Source organism: Schistocerca americana, chromosome 2 (genome assembly GCF_021461395.2).
Source record: "Schistocerca americana isolate TAMUIC-IGC-003095 chromosome 2, iqSchAmer2.1, whole genome shotgun sequence".
In the NCBI taxonomy this organism is placed as follows: Eukaryota; Metazoa; Arthropoda; class Insecta; order Orthoptera; family Acrididae; genus Schistocerca; species Schistocerca americana.
In genome coordinates this window covers 578,705,094-578,724,444 of record NC_060120.1, presented here as the reverse complement: position 1 = coordinate 578,724,444, position 19,351 = coordinate 578,705,094, and the positions used below count along the sequence as shown (strand labels likewise).

Below are 19,351 nucleotides of genomic sequence, written 5' to 3'. Positions count from 1 at the left end.
TGCAATGGCGGAATTGCTCGGCTCGGCTGTTGTAAGCGTTTGTGCCGCTTATATAGGTTCACCGGTCCTTCACAGTCCTGATAGTTTGACTAGTGTATGAGATGTCACAACTGCAACTGACTGCCACAAACGCATTGCCTCTCATCGACGTAAGAAACCCGCCGAGGAATTGCGTTTGAATGGCTCAGATTTTCTAGTAAATTTTGATGTGGTGTCTCTCTTCCCTCGCGTTCCTCTGTCTGATTCGTTACGCTTGATTGAGATTTGACTTAGTGCTGGATTAATGAACCAGTTTCGGCATGTGTTGACTTCCACTTACTGAAACCCGCGTTTGACTTCACGGTAGTGAGAATTTGAACGACTTTTTAGAACACTTGAATTCAATCTACCCGAATATTCGTTTCACGAAGGAGTGGGAAAAGGATGGCTGTGTTTCTTGCCTTGATGTGTTGGTCAGGAGTAAGGTGGATGTTAAGTTGGGGCGTACCGTCTATAGGAAGCCTACTCATACTGTCACCATCTCGCTCAAAGTGAAGGGATATTTAAAGGGATATTTGGTACCTTTGTTCACAGAGCCCATGTCATCTCAGACCATTAGAGTTTGTCAGATGAGTTAGCCCATGTCGAACTCACCTTTCGTCAGAATGATTATAGTGAAAGACATATTAGACGTTCCTTACAATATCGACCAATTGTGCATCGGGTGACTAGTTCTTTTTTTTTCAGCTAAGCCCTCTACGGCCGAAGATTGGTTGATTTTGGGGAGGGGACCAAACAGCAAGGTCATCAGTCCTATTGCATTAGGGAAGGATGAGGAAGGAAGTCGACCGTGACTTTCAAAGGAACCATCACGGCATTTGCCTGAAGTGATTTAGGGAAATCACGGAACACCTAAATCAGGATGGTCTGACGCGTGTTCGAACTGTCGTCCTCCCAAATGCAAGTCCAGTGTGCTAACCACTGCGCCATCTCGCTCGGTGGGGTGACACGACCACCTGGTTGGCACGTCTACACAATCTACAGCTCTCGAAAACGATTGAGTTGATTTATTCCCTTCACAATAGGCTTACACCAGAAGCACGCACTGTTTCATTTGCCCTTACAGACCATGATCATCACTTCTTTTTTTTCTAATTTGGACAAATTACATCTGCTATCCTTGGCGTACATCCATGACCTATGAATCCCGTTATGCACCTGCTGTCTCCGTGCTCCCAGCTGCGACCTGAAGGCTTCACAGATGGGTGTTGTTTACTGTGACGTGGCTGGACAAGGCGGACCTTCAGGCCGGCTGTCAGTCTGGCTGTCGCTGGTACCTGCTGCTCGTCACTATGGATTTGTGGGGACAGCGGGCGCTGGCGGCGGTCAGTGGCAGCGCAACCCTCCAGCTAGAGCGGGCGACGCGTGTCGGGAGGCTGCCGCCTGCTGCCGCTGCCAGAAAGGGTTTCGGTGTTTGGCCGGCGGGCGGCGCCGCCTATCGGAATGTCACATCTGCGCCCGGGAAGGGCCGTCCATTTGTCTCGGGCCGGGCCGGGCCGGCTGCTTTATGTAAGTCGGGGCTGCCCCAAATGGGACTCCGCTCGTGTAATGGGGCGCCGCCGGCTCCCATCTCAATCACGGGTCAGTCGTCGCTAATTGCTCCGGGCGGGGGCGGGGGTGGGGGCGGCGCTGCCTCCTGTCCGCCCTCACCTGGCGCCTGGCGCCTGGAGCCTCGCGTCCTGGAGAGCCTTCGGAGTTTGGAGGAAAGCAAAGTTGGTGCTGCTAGGAAGGCGAAGTCCTGGCTTAATTCATCCAGACAAACTGCAGACATATGAAATCGACCTATCTAGTTTTATAGTTCATGTTTATATTTCTGTACTGCATTGCTGCGTATGTTCGTACCTTCTTTCCATATTGTTGTTGTTGTTCTTGTTGTTGTGGTCTTCAGTCCTGAGACTAGTTTGATGCAGCTCTCCATGCTACTCTATCCTGTGCAAGCTGCTTCATCTCCCAGTCCGTACTGCAGCCTACATCCTTCTGAATCTGCTTAGTGTATTCATCTCTTGGTCTCCTTCTACGATTTTTACCCTCCACGCTGCCCTCCAATACTAAATTGGTGATCCCTTGATGCCTCAGAACATGTCCTACCAACCGATCCCTTCTTCTAGTCAAGCTGTGCCACAAACTCCTCTTCTCTCCAATTCTATTCAATAGCTCCTCATTAGTTATGTGATCTACTCATCTAATCTTCAGCATTCTTCTGTAGCACCACATTTCGCAAGCTTCTATTCTCTTCTTCTCTAAACTATTTATCTTCCATGTTTCACTTCCATGCATGGCTACACTCCATACAAATACTTTCAGGAACGACTTCCTGACACTTAAATCTATACTCGATGTTAACAAATTTCTCTTCTTCAGAAACGCTTTCCTTGCCATTGCCATTCTGCATTTTTTATCCTCTCTACTTCGACCATCATCAGTTATTTTGCTCCCCAAATAGCAAAACTCCTTTACTATTTTAAGTGTCTCATTTCCTAATGTAATTCCCTCAGCGTCACTCGACTTCATTCGACTACATTCCATTATCGTTGTTTTGCTTTTGTTGATGTTCATCTTATATCCTCCTTTCAAGACACTGTCCATTCCGTTCAACTGCTCTTCCAAGTCCTTTGCTGTCTCTGACATGTCATCGGCGAACCTTAAAGTTTTTATTTCTTCTCCATGGATTTTAATACCTACTCCGAATATTTCTTTTGTTTCCTTTACTGCTTGCTCAATATACAGATTGAATAACATCGGGGAGAGTCTACAACCCTGTCTCACTCCCTTCCCAACCACTGCTTCCCTTTCATATAAACGCAAAACATAGGCATACCAAGATTTTAGTCATCAATAGTGTATTATCCTTCACGTATTACAACAGTCTGCCAACGCTGGGGTAGCTTTTTGTCTCCGTAGTAATCGCGTCGTTTTGAGCTGAAGAATTCGTCGAGCCATGTTCGGAGTGCATTTTCATCCAAAAAGGAAGTACCTTGAAGCTTATTCGATGGAGAGCGGAAAAGGTGAAAGTCAGAGGGCGCAAAAGCAGGTGAATAAAGCGGTTGCGGAATGACTTCTCATCCAGCTTCTTATAGCGTTTTTTGTCAGTGCAGCAGAAAACGGGAGGGCATTATCGTGGAGTAGCATCATTTCACGCAGTCTTCCTGGTTGCTGATTTTGGACTGCGTCTGCAAGACGTCTCAGGTGTTGACAATAAATGGCAACAGTGACGGATTCACCTCGGGGAAGCAATTCGTAGCACATCATACCGTCGCTGTTCCACTAGAAGTATAACATTATCTTTTGTGAATGTGCACAGCGTTTTGCAAGGGGAGTTGTTCCTGTGTTTGAGCTCAACCATTACCTTCTTTTCGTTACGTCACCAGTAACGATGCAGGATAGCAATAGTCGGTGTCAGCCGGCCGAAGTGGCCGCGCGGTTCTGGCGCTGCAGTCTGGAACCGCGAGACCGCTACGGTCGCAGGTTCGAATTCTGCCTCGGGCATGGATGTGTGTGATGTCCTTAGGTTAGTTAGGTTTAACTAGTTCTAAGTTCTAGGGGACTAATGACCTCAGCAGTTGAGTCCCATAGTGCTCAGAGCCATTTTGAGCCAATAGTCGGTGTTGTTCACGAGCCATTTTATGACGAGCAAGCAGAGGCACATAAGGCCACCAGCCCATTTTCGTGATTTTGGCTTACAGTATGCGGTACTCAAGTGCCTGATTTTTGAACTTTCACCGTTGCATGCAAATGCCTTTTGATGGTGAAATGATCACAGTTCGTCACATTTGCCAGTTCTCGAGTACAGTGACGCGGGTCATTGTGGATAAATGCGTTTAACCGACCTTCATCAAACCCCAAAGGCGTTCCTGAACGTGGAGAGTCACCAACGTCAAAACGATCCTCCTTAGAAGAATAAAACCATTTTTTTTACAATACTCTGTGCAATGTCATTATCTCCATAAACGGCGAAAATGTTTGTGGCCGCCTCCGCTGCTGTCACCCCTCTACTGATGAATTCATACAGCAGGGTATGTCGGAAATGTTCCGATTTTTCCACTTGACATTCCATTTTCTAACGTCCACAGCTCCACTTACTATCTCCAGATGACGAAATGATAATATACAAACTCAAGTAACAACAGTGAACTACAAATAAAAACTGACAATAGATGGAAAAACGGAAATGGACGTTTGGCGTCGTTGGTCGGGAGGCCCCTTGCGAGGCAGGTCCAACCGCCGTGGTGCAGGTCTTATTACAGTCGACCCCACATTGGGTAACCTGCGCGCCGGATGAGGATGAAATGACGATGAAGACAACACAACACCCAGTCCCTGAGCGGAGAAAATTCCCCGACCCAGCCGGGAATCGAACCCGGGACCGTAGGACGACAAACCGTCATGCTGAACAATCGATAAATGAACTCATAGCTACCGGAATACCAACATACAAAACTAAAATGCTACCAACTTATGCACAAATTTAATATAATACATTTTGTAGCTTACCAAATAATAATTATTAATGTGCCCTCCTTTGCCTTAATGAGCTTCTGAACACGTTGTGCCGTAGGTTCGACCAGTTTAAAGCAAATGTTTCGTAGTTAGTCGACATGAAACCACACTTTACCACGTTTCTAACACGCATTCTTTTGTTGAACAGTCCATTTTACCAAGATGCATCCCACAAATCCGCGATGGGATTTAAGTCTGAATTACCAGGCCACTGAGGCACATTAACGTTCTTTTCTTTACTATTGTAGAAGGGTGACTTGGGGCCAGATAATGTTGAAATGTTCCTTCACAATCTGCAAAGTTCTATAGGAAAGGCACAATCGTATGTCTTAGGATTTACATGTAATGGAGTATTTACTTGAATTTGTCATGCTATCAATGGAACGGTGCCCCAAGGCCACTTGCAATGAAGAATCCACGAAACATTTTTGGGAGGGTATTTTACAGCGTTTCCAAGATGCTCATTTTTCACTGCTTCATAGGTGCTTCGCATGACGACTCATGCTCTGTAATCCTGCTCAACAAAATGTGAGTCATCACTAAGAATCATATGGTTCCAGTCATTAGAGGTCCAAGATTTATATACTTTGGCCCAAGTCAACTGTTTTTTCTTCATGACAGGTGTTAAGAATTGCTCCTTTATTGGCTTTCCTGCCTTCCACCCACCTTCGACAAGTCTACGCCGTACAGCTGAAGAGTCAGTTTCAGCCCCAGTAGCCAGTATCTCTCATTGAAGTAGGGTTCTGTCTTCAAGAAGGGTTTTGTCAGTTCTAGGTGTGGTTTTTTTTATTTTCTGCCTTTTCTCTTTTTAGACAATCAGGTGGTATCACTACTTGACCTAAAAAGTCTTGAAACACTTGATTTTCTCACACCAACAACACGGCCAATGTTTTTATATTCAAAGATGTGTATTTATGAAGAACAACTATTTTTGCACATAACAAGTTTTACACTGACGTAAGTAACTCAAGTGTGTAAATATTTGTATGCATATTATATTTCTGTTTTTATTTCTTGTTCCTTTTGTTTTTAATACCAGATAGCTTGATTGTGCCCAAGGGGGCGAAATTAGGTAACTGCTAACAATGATATGAAGTGTTTATTTCAAAACAAAACAACAGTCTCTGCAGGAAAACGGCTTCCATAAAGAAATATGAGTTAGTCATTGCAGAAATAAACTCCGCAAAGGAGTTAGTATGAAATAGGTCCTAGCTACCTGGGAGCTGGCACCAGCGTGTCCGGAAATTTGCGAATGCGGGTAATTGCGACTCCAGAAATTTGCAGTTTTACAAGCTTCCAAGGGTAAGCTTCTTCTCCCCAACCACGCTGCCCCTGGAATTTTCCTGGACGGAGTTCAGACTCTTGGAGTTTTACCTGCTTCGAAAGGAAAATGCCACGGTTGTCGAAACACGTTTGCTTATGCTCATTTTGTTTCCGAAGTTCCTGGTGTCATCATCAGTATGGAAGTTATTTCAAAGACCAAGAGCACGCTCATTACTGTGGTTACGCGTATCGTATAAAGTGAAGAAATCTAAATAAGGTTGTGCTTGCACCAAAAATCGGATCATTGCAATGTAAGGATGATTCGAAGATCGGAGAAGTGTTTAACGTATCTGAACACCCTTGTGAACTACCTGTGGTACAGCTCTGGAAGTAAAGAAGCTAGTGGAGAGGACGAAGAGGAGGGCTCGAGAAGAAATTACGTCAGTTAACCAAGATACAGAGCTATTACAAATGATTGAAGCGATTTCATAAATTCACTGTAGCTCCATTCGTTGACATATGGTCGCGACACACTACAGATACGTAGAAAAACTCATAAAGGTTTGTTCGGCTGAAGCCGCACTTCAGGTTTCTGAAGCCAGAGCGCTCGAGAGCGCAGTGAGACAAAATGGCGACAGGAGCCGAGAAAGCGTATGTCGTGCATGAAATGCACTCACATCAGTCAGTCATAACAGTGCAACGACACTTCAGGACGAAGTTCAACAAAGATCCGCCAAACTGCTAACTCCATTCGGCGATGGTATGCGCAGTTTAAAGCTTCTGGATGCCTCTGTAAGGGGAAATCAACGGGACGGCCTGCAGTGAGCGAAGAAACGGTTGAACGCGTGCGGGCAAGTTTCAGGCGTAGCCCACGGAAGTCGACGAATAAAGCAAGCAGGGAGCTAAACGTACCACAGCCGACGGTTTGGAGAATCTTACGGAAAAGGCTAAAGCAGAAGCCTTACCGTTTACAATTGCTACAAGGCCTGACACCCGATGACAAAGTCAAACGCTTTGAATTTTCGGCGCGGTTGCAACAGCTCATGGAAGAGGATTCGTTCAGTGCGAAACTTGTTTTCAGTGATGAAGCAACATTTTTTCTTAATGGTAAAGTGAACATACGCAATGTGCGAATCTGGGCGGTAGAGAATCCTCACGCATTCGTGCAGCAAATTCGCAATTCACCAAAAGTTAACGTGTTTTGTGCAATCTCGCGGTTTAAAGTTTACGGCCCCTTTTTCTTCTGCGAAAAAAACGTTACAGGACACGTGTATCTGGACATGCTGAAAAATTGGCTCATGCCACAACTGGAGACCGACAGCACCGACTTCATCTTTCAACAGGATGGTGCTCCACCGCACTTCCATCATGATGTTCGGCATTTCTTAAACAGGAGATTGGAAAACCGATGGATCGGTCGTGGTGGAGATCATTATCAGCAATTCATGTCATTGCCTCCACGCTCTCCCGACTTAACCCCATGCGATTTCTTTCTGTGGGGTTATGTGAAAGATTCAGTGTTAAACCTCCTCTACCAAGAAACGTTCCAGAACTGCGAGCTCGCATCAACGATGCTTTCGAACTCATTGATGGGGACATGCTGCGCCGAGTGTGGGAGGAACTTGATTATCGGCTTGATGTCTGCCGAATCACTAAAGGGGCACATATCGAACATTTGTGAATGCCTAAAAAAACTTTTTGAGTTTTTGTATGTGTGTGCAAAGCATTGTGAAAATATCTCAAATAATAAAGTTATTGTAGAGCTGTGAAATCGCTTCAATCATTTGTAATAACCCTGTATACGTGAACGAAATGAGAAACGTTCATAAGAAAAGTTGTGACTCTGTAACAGTGATGCCTAACGCAGAATCTATACGCAGATTTAAGAGACCTGTCATGAAGAAAAAACAGTTGACTTGGGCCAAAGTATATAAATCTTGGACCTCTAATGACTGGAACCATATGATTCTTAGTGATGACTCACATTTTGTTGAGCAGGATTACAGAGCATGAGTCGTCATGCGAAGCACCTATGAAGCAGTGAAAAATGAGCATCTTGGAAACGCTGTAAAATACCCTCCCAAAAATGTTTCGTGGATTCTTCATTGCAAGTGGCCTTGGGGCACCGTTCCATTGATAGCATGACAAATTCAAGTAAATACTCCATTACATGTAAATCCTAAGACATACGATTGTGCCTTTCCTATAGAACTTTGCAGATTGTGCATTGGTTTATAATAACTAAAGAGACATATATATTTACCTGTTACGTCTGATTAAACAAGCAGTTCCTCAATGGTGTCCTAGACAAATGAACGTCGAATTTGAGGTAGCTGCTATATCAGCTCTTCTGGCTTTCACCTCAAGTGAAATAAATGGATGTTATTTCCATATGCAGAAGAGTTTATGGCGAAGACTTCAAGATCTCAGCCTAGCTGAGGGATACCGACAGAACAAAGATTTAAGACTTCATGTTAGTTTGTGTGCGTTGGTATTTGTAAACCAGGGGGCTGTAACTGACGGATGGGCTCAGATTCATGCACAAGCTCCTGATAACGAAAGGCTCTCTCAATTTTTTGGCTACTTTATGGATAACTGGCTTCAGAATAATAGCAGTGTGGAGTTGCCAAAGAAAAAGGCACCGAACGACGAAGGATGTTGAAGGGTGACTCAACAAGATAAATAACGTTATTATAAAACCTCGCCCTGGAATCACCTATTTGGTGGAGGGCATGAAGAAGGAAGAGGAGTTCACAAACTCTATGTACATGAAGTTGGAGATGTATCTTGAAGGGAAGAAGAGAAAGAAGAAATACTTGAAGATGGACGATAGGATAGAGAGAACAGCAAAAAATTACGGAGGGGCTGGCAGCATTAGGTCCTGTTTGAAGGCTGTTGCCGATATTCAGAAAATGGATGAAAATGTGTTAAAAAGTAATGCATTAAAAAGCTATGAAGACCACTGAGTCCTCGCAGATTATTTAGTTAAAATTTTTAAGTATAATGAAGCAGCCTTATCGGTAATATTAAGTTATAGCTATAAAGTGAGCTGCAGTTCTTGCATAAAAATTTTGAAGCCTAATTGGCTGATTTTAAATATACCACAATGGTGCATAGTCATTTATCATTTTGACAGTCCAAAGCATGTGGGAAGTGTGGCGAAAACCGGCTTTTACTACTTGCTAAAAGTAAAGAACGTCTCAGGCCTCACAATATCATCTCTAAATAGCTTAATGATGAAACAAGCTTGTCGCAGCTCGGTTCACTGTTTCGTGGCCCTATTTTTCTTTCTCTGTTTTGAACGTTCTTCCAAAACACATTATTCGTGAATTTTTGGCCGCAAAGGATATCGGATTTTAGTGAGTAAATTAACATAAGAGTATATCGTTCTTCTTTTCAGCCTCTCACGTGCCTATTTCTTATTGCTTTATTGTTTTTTGGACTGACAGTCATAGCAATTAGCAAGCGCAGCTATAAAAATGATTAGCGAACATCCGCATTCTTTTTACATGGTTCCTTTCCTGTTCCTCCCATGGCGATGGGCTGTTTCGGTCGCAGTCAGTAAGTGTGAAGATAAGCCACCGTACAGATGCAGGGAGTACGGGACTATATTTATACCTGAAAGAACTATTTCCATATTGACACAGTCTATAGTATAGCTTTCGTTCCCCAAAAGTTTTTAATATTTCGGTATCCGGGTATTGAAAAGAAGCTCTGTATTCTGGCACAATGAAACTGTAGTTGGAAATATGTTGGTATTAGGAGCAACTACTATATCTAAAATTCATGTGCGTAGTGGGGCACCATCAATAATTATATCAGTATTTTCGTTTGGAAACGTGATTTAAAGAGATCAGGATGTTGAAGAAGGAGGCCCCTTGCGGGCTGTTAGTGTCGGCAAGATGCGGAGACGGCCGCCTGAAACGGGACACAACGAGCACGAGGAAGGGCCTCCCTCGCCCGAGGGATCGCTGATCAACCTAACTGCGTGACCACAAATGTCCGACGGACCCTGCCGATTCCAACTGTCCGCTATTCCAAATGTGCGGCATTCGGTGCCAGAGAGAGAGAGAGAGAGAGAGAGAGAGAGAGAGAGAGAGAGAGAGACTTGTGGCTTGGAGGTGACACTCTCCGGCTTCGACCGTCGGTCAACACCTGAAAACTTGCTGACTGCATACAGCGAGTGGATACTGAGCAGTTTGCCAACAAGTTCGCGTTCGATGGAAATAAAAAAATCTTTGTTGAAGCGACGGCAATACGACAGGCGTTCAGTAATTAATACAACACATTTTTCCGTTAAAGAAACGCAGAATTTATTGTGGAACATCGTGGAATATTCCCTTCTTTAGCCCGTAGAGTTTCATGAAGTTCGGATAGGCTGCGGCGCTACGTGTAGCCTTCAAATTGGCGCCAGTAAAGAATGTGCGTTCCAAGCACAGAGCTGTTCAAATGGTTCAAATGGCTCTAAGCACTATGGGACTTGACATCTGAGGTCATCAGTTCCCTAGACTTTGAACTATTTAAACCTAACTAACCTAAGGACATCACACACATCCATGCCCGAGGCAGGATTCGAACCTGCGACTGTAGCAGCAGCGTGGCTCCGGACTGAAGCGCCTAGAACCGCTCTGCCACAGCGGCCGGCGCAGAAAGGTGTCACTGAGTTTCTTTTGGAGGAAAACCCAGAGCATCGGAGATACTCAAAGGCGTTTGTAGCATATTTACGGAGACCTGACGGTGAAGAAGAGCACCATGAGTAGTCGGTGAGACGTCTGTCATCATTGTAACAAGGTAATGCAAACCTATCCGATTAACGGCATGCCAGCTGGCCGCACACATTTTGCAATGTGCGGACACTCTCACTCGAGGTGATCGAGGGATCACAATCAAACACCTCACTACACAAATAGACATCTCTGTTGGTCGTGATGACACTCTCGTCCACCAGCTGGGGTCCTCGAAGGTGTGCCTTCGTTGGGTTCCTCGCCGCCTAACGGGAGTCTTAGCTACGAATAATCATGTGTGCGGAGTTGGTTGCGCGCTGTCACAGTTCTTTCTCGAACATCGTCACAGGCGATTAAATACTGATTCATCACTTCGAACCGGAAACAAAACGGCAATCGACGGAGTGGCGCCACACTATATCTCCTCCTAAGAAAAAGTTCAAAGCCGCACCCCCAGCTGGTAAAGTCAAGGCGACTGTCGTCTGGAACTCTGAAGGAGTTATCCTGTTTGATGTCCTCCCTCACACTGGAACGATCAACTGGGGTGTGTACTGTACTACTCTCAGGAAATTAAAGAAACGGCTTCAGAGGGTTCGTCACCACGATAATGCAATCAACTTCCTCTTCTCCATGACAACGCAAGGCCTCACACAAGTCTGCCCACCCGAGAGGAGCTCAGAAAACTTCATTGGACTGTTCTTCCTCATCCAACCTATAGCCCGGGATCTCGCACCTTCCGAGTTCCCAATAAAGGATACACTCCACAGGAAGTACTTAGATGATGGGGAAGTTATTGAAGCAGCAACACGACTGTCTGTAGAGTGGTACCATGCGGGCCAACAGGCTCTCCCAGGAAGGTGATGTAAGGTCATAGTATTGAATGGAGATTATGTTGAAAAATAGGCTTCTGCAGTTAAAAGAGTGAAGAATAATATGGTGTATCGGAATCCTGAATGAAATTGCTTTCAGAAAAAAAAGTTTTGCGTTACTTATTGAACGCCCTTTGTACTTGTGATGTAAGCGATAAATATAATTGAACGTAACAAGAATTTTGTATTAAACCGGCAGGCCCACCTGGAGAGCACTGAGGTGCACAGTATGGTGTAGTCACTTTCAATTTTGATGAGTGTGTTCTGTAGGTCAGCGCATTAAGTTACAGACAGCAAACGCCAAGATCCAGAGCTCAGTTTTTAGTCGGTCTTAGAAGTTTTACTGTCAGTTATTGTTCTTATCACGGCTGGAAATGATTTGTACAAGGTTAAAATACTTAGCTGACACTTTCAGGTGTAGGTCCCCCTATAACGAGTTGGGTAAGCCAGTAGAAAGGTCAGATTAAGACAAAGATATATCAGCTCCCCCGGCGGAGGTTCGAGTCCTCTCTCGGGCATGGGTGTGTGTTTTTGTCCTTAGGATAATTTAGGTTAAGTAATGTGAAAGCTTAGGGACTGATGAAGCAGTTAAGTCCCATAAGATTTCACACACATTTGAACATTTTATCACCTCCAATTAGACCATGTACAGGGTGGTTAGAAACAGTCTGAAGAGCTTGTAAGGCTGTTGCTGGGGAGGTTGTGCTGATAAATAATTGTTAAGAAAAAAATCGATACGTTCCGCCGTTTCCGATTTAGCCAATCCGGTCGTTGCGGCACAAATTCAAGTACTTCCATGTGCTAAAATGCGGTAATGCACAGGCATCTCTGAGTCCGTGAGCTTCTAGCTGCAGAAATTCTCATTACCAGTTAAAATGTACCTTTTTCGGTAGTCATAAATTTAACCTAGGTGAGCAAAATCTGGGTTTGTTCGGTTAGAGGAAACCAAACGAAGAACACCGCCTGTGGCAGGCTGCTTCAATTTGCGCACGTAACGCCCTAACTGACTGACTTCAGTGCTAAATAAGTGAGAAAAGGCGCAACGTATCTAATTTTTTAAAATTATTTCTCAGAAGAACCTTCCCTTCAACATCCTGTTTTGACCAACCTGTATACAGTGCCAGAAAGGGACTAACCGCTTTTTGGACTGTCCCAGTGACGGGGGCGGCGGCAGCGCCAGAAGGCTTCCTGGGAATCTCCCGAGTCGTGGGAGGGCGGGGGCGGGGGTGGGTGCTAGGCGACTGCTGGGCGCCCGGCTCCCTAATGGAGGTGTCGCGTAGCGGGCCAAATGGAGTTGTGGTGTCAGCCGGCCGCGGCCACCAGCCAGCAGCCACCAGCCAGCAGGCGCCAGCTCTTTCTCTACCTGCTGACGCCGACGCCCCTGCACCTCCAGCAGCTGTGCGCCCGGACGTAGGACAGTGGCCGTTCGCCCCCAGGCAGCCGCGGCGAGTTCTTATTCCAAATTCTGCTCCTCTACTGACGGTCAAGGCGCGTAAGAGTCGTCATCTTCATGCACCAGCACGCTACACAGCTCGCTACACAAACTAACTACGTCTTGGAGGATATGTTAGTGGGGTGGCCCGAATAAACATCCTGTACTCAGCCTCTTGGGGAGGTTACCGAGTTCTCAGATGTCTTCAGATAAACTAGATCTAAATTTGTACTTCCTCCTTGTCTTTTCCGGGGCCTCTACGTACCTAGAGAAAAATTCCTGTTTAAGTATGAGAACATCTCCTGTTTGCATAAAGAGTCTTGAAGATGTATAGTGGGTACCAGCCCAGTATTAACCTACTCGGATATGGGAAAACGCCTAAAATCACATTTATACTGGCCGGCTCACCAGCCCTCATCGCTAACGCCCAAGGAAAATTCGATCTGAAGCTTACTTGATACTGGAAGTGGGGTGTTAACGCGCTCGGCTTTCCAGGCTGTTTGAAAGAGAGCGTAACAAGTAATTATTAGGAAATGGGGAGTGACCCAGTCTTAGTCAAATCGTATAGGTCCACCTATCTATTAGAGGTGATGGGAAAGCTCTTCGAAAAGTTACTGTATGACAGACTGATGGCTCATCGGGCCCTGTGTGGTATAAACGGACTTCGTCTTCTGGGCTGGATGCTCGACTTAAGGCGTGCTCACAATGGCGGCCGACATGTGCCTCTGGTCGCCATACAGGTATGTTGACATCAGTGACGCCTTTGACTGCCTGTGGTGGCCCTCGCTCTCTCGCGCTTGCAAGAGATGGAGTGTCCAGAATCAATGTATGACTGTCTCAGGAACTACTGTGAAGATCGGATGGTACATATGTTATCTCAGAGGCTACAAGGTTAATACCTAAAGCATGTCCGCAGAGGTCTCTGCTGGGATAGTGTTCAGAGACGTGAACATGGAGATCCTGCTACATCAATTACAGCAAGATCCTTCGATAATGATATGATAGCATACACAGATAACCTCTTCTTTGGAGGCAGACCTCTCTTTAGGAGCCTGAGGACAAGCCAATAAAGTCTTGATAGCAAGTTGGTGCAGCTCAACGAGAATGGCTCTTGCACCAATTAAATCAACCTATACATTATTGAGAGGAAAATTGGCCTCCGGTCCAAATACACGGTTAAATAACACACCAGTTCGCCGTCAAACGGGGGCCAAGTATCTTGGGTGTAGGCTGAAGTTTTGCCTCTCACATCGATGATGTAACGCAAAGGGCACTTAAGGTGCTAAATCAGTTAATAAATATTGGAGAAAACAGATTCCATCTGTCACCAGATGGTCTTCAACTATACCATAGCAGTACGCTAACGCCGATTGTGGAGTATGAATCGACTGTTTGGGGTCACAGGCTTAAGGGGACGAGACCGGCCATGGCCGTGCGGAGAATGCAGAGATGTGTACTGTAACACCCTAATGAACCCCAAAACCCAATTAGGAAAGTCCAGCATGATGTAAAGTAGGGAAAAGTTATCCTGACAGGTACGACAACTTTGCCGATGATATAACACCAGAAAGTCTTGATAAACACCAACATTAAGCACTGTAGAGTGTGTTTTGGTAGAAAGGAAGACGAAAGAAAGGTAATCTTTAGTTATTTGCCAAACATCTAAGCAATAATTGCAAATTAATACCATGAAAGTTAAGTCCAAAGAAATGTCGGTCAGAGATAACTTTAAAGTGGAAGAGAGTTGTAAACGAAACGAAGAAATTCAATGCCTCTACAATACTCATTCACAGAAAAAGTAAGTCGCTTGCTAGCTATCGTGCTATCACAACAGCAGCTGTTGCCATAGTTGAGCGAACGGAGCGCAACGAGATTGTTTTACCTTCAAGAGTCGTTGTTGCATGACGTAGACGCAAGAATTTTGTGAACTGGTATTCAGACTAGAGACTTCAACCGAGATTGTGTGCTGATTGTGTATATCGAGTTGTTGGACTTTATTAACGGAAGTAGGCAATATTGGGCTCAACATTCATATAAGTGAACTTATAGAAAGGAATGGACAAAGTTTCAAAAGACTATAATACACGTTGAGTCTCGAGTAGGAGACATTGACATGAATACATGAAGAAGATACAATTACGCCGAGGGTTAAAGCTGTCGTAATTGTCACGATACTTGAAACTAGCAGAACTGCCAGTACTAATTAACCGTGCCGGCCAAGGTGGCCGAGCGGTTCTAGGCACTACATTCTGGAACCACGAGACCACTACGGTCGCAGGTTCGAATCCTGCCTCGGGCATGGATGTGTATGGTGTCCTTAGGTTAGTTAGGTTTAAGTAGTTCTAAGTTCTAGGGGACTGATGACCTCAGAAGTTAAGTCCCATAGTGCACAGAGCCATTTTTGAACCAATTAACCGTGTGTGCGTGTGGCGTGATGTTTATAAAGTATTTAGCGAAAAGGAACAATAAAATTGTTCATCGAAAGTGGAAATTCAACGTGTCGCCTCCATCATTCTATGAATATTTGGTAATTGCTCATCAAAAGTTAATGAACAGTGACTATTTAACTTGGAAGTAAAATCGTGGACTGTTAGTTGTGACAAGGAAGGTTTGGACATACGTAATATTACAACGCAAGATATTTAAGACATTGTTAAAGAGTATCTGTGTATATTTAAGACATTGTGAAAGAGTATCTGTGTATCTCGCGTCATATAGAGCGAACAATTTTACTTAGCAACGAACAAACAACGACCAATACGATCTGAAATTAACTTTTTCCTCGCTTTTGGTATTGTGGACGATGCTCATGAGGAAAGATTCATCAATTACTGCACTAAAGTGTTAACTAGGCGCATAATAATCCAACTTCAAACCATAAGAGACAATCAGAGTGTGCAGTTGGCATTAATAAGGAAACTGTGCGGATTCGCATTCAAACTTTAATCATTACGCGAGGAACGATTTCTTACGAGCTTTTGCAGATCTTGTCTCTCGTTAACCGACGGAGACATCCATCATCACGCATCGTGTCTCGACTCGACCGACCGAGCTGTAGCAATAACAGCTCCACCGCGTCGACAACCCCAGCACGCGGCGGAGAGGGGACGTCACAGTACCACTAAGATCAATCGGCGCTCATCGCACATCTCCAGCAAATGCACTGCTGACATTTATGGGACTTTTTGTATGGCACTTTTCCATCAGACAGCAAACCCACACTTTTTGCTGCAGAAACAGAACAATTAAAAAATACAGGCTATACTAAGATCACGCGCACATAAGCCAGATACCGCTCGATCTGTGGCATAAATACTGGGATAATGAAGAAACAGACAGAGGAGTCTATGAATGGTTTCAAAACCTTCAAGACAGACTGAAAATCAAATATCTTAAACCAAAGAGGGGAGCTATGCACTTTCTGACCGGTCATGGGCCTATCCGACATACCTCTGCCATGTTGTAAGCGTCCTGCTCAGGGACAAGACTCAGTTTAGAATCTTGAACAAGTTCTGCAATGAAATCTGATGCAAAGCCTGGAATGGCTTCATGAATTACCGAATTGGCATGCCTAGCATTTCCGCCCCGGTTGGGACTCGGATGCCTTAGGCCGATGACGCCAACCCGCGGACTAGGGCGAGGTGCGTATCATTAGAGGCAAAACGTTAAAGGCGCGTAAATACGTAGATTACAGTAATGTAGCGATACCGCCTATTAGCAGTAGTAGTAATTAGAGGTGGTGGATGTGGGAGAGAAAGGAAAATGTATTGCAGTCTTTCCTAGATGGAAGCAGGCCAGGGATGGAAACTTGCCGGGAATTGCACAGCGAGGCTAAGTGGCCTTTAGATAAATCAGAATATTGTAAATAGAGTAGGTTTGTAGGTTTGTGAAGCAATGTCAAATGGCAAAACCCGTCAAAACAATAACAAACATAGATAAACACTGTAGATGCAGATAGTGGTAACTGTAGCTGTAGGTCATGTTATTGTACGAGGAAACGGGCCACAGTTGTTAATAAAATTATGAAAAATATCATAGCCGGACGGATAACTGGAGTTAAATTTACTAATCATTTGGATATTCTCGTGTTTGTCTTAGAGAGTGCACTATCACCAAATGTAACAGACCGCGCTAGAGTTGCGAGAGGTGGTCGCAGGCTAGTGCTTTCTTGCAGTAGATTAGTTTCGAGATAGGTATTTAGCCAATATTAAGGTTACGCGTTTAGATTGGTTCTACAGCAGTTTTTTGTTGTTTACGTATATCGGTCACAACGATGTTTTGACCTCAGTATGATGGTTCAATGGGTATAGAAATAAATTTAAAATTACTCTACTGTACTTCTGAAGTGGCTATTATAGCTTCCCTTTGACGGGCCAGGCGAGGTCTATACCACTGAAGAAATCTGCACTCAAACTGGACCAGAAACAATACTGCGGGAACCCGTAAAATGGTTCATTGTTATGTCCTCAGAATGTAAGAGAAGTTCAGCTTTCTGTATAGTTAAAGGTGTTTCACCGACCCCTTCATTTAAACAACTATTAGCAACCCCTGAAAATGCTTTGACATTTAGGTTTGATTCTTACTAGAATATTCATTGTACGAATCCTTGATGTCACGAAGGCAGTTGCATTAGGTCACACCTTCGTAGACATGGTATGGTGAGTGGAAATTTAGCCTCGATAATGAAGGCTTCAGTTTTCTGTGACGACTGAAACAGCACTCTGACAAGGTAACGCGCGGTCAGGACAGGATGATGTGACGTACCTTTAAGGAAGGGAACGGCTCGGTATCAGGTTAGAAATTAAAAACTAAACACAAGTAGGTTGCAGTTAATCCTCGAATAAGGATCGGAAGCTGAGATTAAAACAACGCGTAGATAGAAGTAGTTGTGCGGAACTGCAGCAGCCTAAACACGTCCCTGCACGTTACCACTACCAGCTTCAGACATTTTGCAAAACGAAATTAATTCGCCGCTCAGAGGAATGTAATACCAGGTACACACTGAAATAGTCACAAAGTTGGGTTACTGGCCAAAAGTATCGTCCGCAACTAATTGCGGTAACTGGCATCTGTGATAACGGAGCAGTATGAATTTTTGTCTGACATTTTCTGCTACTTGTCAGTTTCTTTGTTGTCCAGGTGCAAACACATACCTAAAATAATCAAAGGAAGGTTACGGATTGATGACCCGACGACAACGAGGCCGTTAGAGACGGTAAAATGTCCAACTTTCATTAAAAATTCTCTGCGTTTGCCTACTAAGAAGTTTAAGGATGAGATTCGTTGTCTTATGATAGACTAGCTGAGTACTCGGCGTTGCCTCTGTCTGTATTTCCTCCAATTCTTTAGTCTACCTCCTCCTCGTTCCCCTCCCCCCCCCCCCCCCACTCTGACTGGCTCTACGACCTTCTCTTCCTCCCCCTCAGTCCGTTTTCTCTTTCTCTCTCCTCTTCATTTTCTTTGTCCATTTCCCCTCTCCCACTCTCACCATCCGTTTCCCCCTCCCCCATTTGTGTCCATATACTCTTTTCCCCTCTCTGTGTGTCCATATCTTTCTTTCCACGTTCTCTCTCCACATTGTCACCCCCACCCCAAGGAGAGGTTGCTGTTTCATACCACCGCAGAATTTCTTTCCAGATAGTAATATGTGCTCCAAGTTTGGTTGAAATGAACCCACGAGTTTAATATGCGCTTTTTAACCATTGTTTTGTCTGCCTACGCACATGTCACATATATTATCATGTTTCACACCCGTTTGTACGCATATTTCACCCGTACATCTAGCAAATTTCGCTCTGCAGTTTCGTTTTCGCACAAGCTCAATGTTTAGGGCGTCATGTTTCCTGAACTATGAGTCGTATAGTATTATAATTTTGTAGGTACATTCAGCGGCATATGTGGATATTTTTTGTGAAATATGCTGCAAATAAGTAATAAATTTAAATGTGATGCTTGATGCAGTATTTTTAGTTACAATCACAGTTCAAAAGTCGTCCACAATTGGGCGTAGTTACGTCTATTACAAATTTATCTGTTGTATATTCTAGCAATTGCACTATCTCTCAGATCGTATCGGTATCAATTCAATACAGTTCTCTCCTCTTAATATGACATTTTACAAGGAGTAAACCTTCTCCATTTTCCAGAGAGCGTAACGCTGTATTCCAATAGTACGTACACTAGTGGCCATTAAAATTGCTACACCAGGAAGATGACGTGCTACAGACGCGAAATATAACCGACAGGAAGAAGATGCTGTGATATGCAAATGATTAGCTTTTCAGAGCATTCACACAAGCTTGGCGCCGGTGGCGACACCTACAACGTGCTGACATGAGGAAAGTTTCCAACCGATTTCTCATACACAAACAGCAGTTGACCAGCGTTGCCTGGTGAAACGTTGTTGTGATGCCTCGTGTAAGGAGGAGAAATGCGTACCATCACGTTTCCAACTTTGATAAAGGTCGGAGTGTAGCCTAACGCGATTGCAGTTTATCGTATCGTGACTTTGCTGCTCGCGTTGGTCG

At 44.5% G+C, this 19,351-nt stretch overlaps 1 protein-coding gene across 1 annotated transcript; it reads left to right on the top strand.

Annotated features, from left to right (window-relative positions):
- Positions 1-1,331: 1,331 nt before the first annotated feature.
- Positions 1,332-12,940, top strand: LOC124594198 (PE-PGRS family protein PE_PGRS17-like). The gene is made up of 2 exons (XM_047132557.1): positions 1,332-1,677; positions 12,549-12,940. The coding sequence occupies exons 1-2, from the start codon at positions 1,332-1,334 to the stop codon at positions 12,938-12,940; spliced, it is 738 nt and encodes a 245-aa protein (XP_046988513.1).
- The last annotated feature ends 6,411 nt before the right edge of the window (positions 12,941-19,351 follow it).

Bases quoted from the DNA above. Each gene is read 5' to 3' on its own strand.
- LOC124594198 (XM_047132557.1), top strand. From the start codon at position 1,332: ATGGATTTGTGGGGACAGCGGGCGCTGGCGGCGGTCAGTGGCAGCGCA. The intron at 1,678-12,548 runs GTCCGCCCTCAC...GGACTGTCCCAG, and splicing joins TGGGGGCGGCGCTGCCTCCT to TGACGGGGGCGGCGGCAGCG.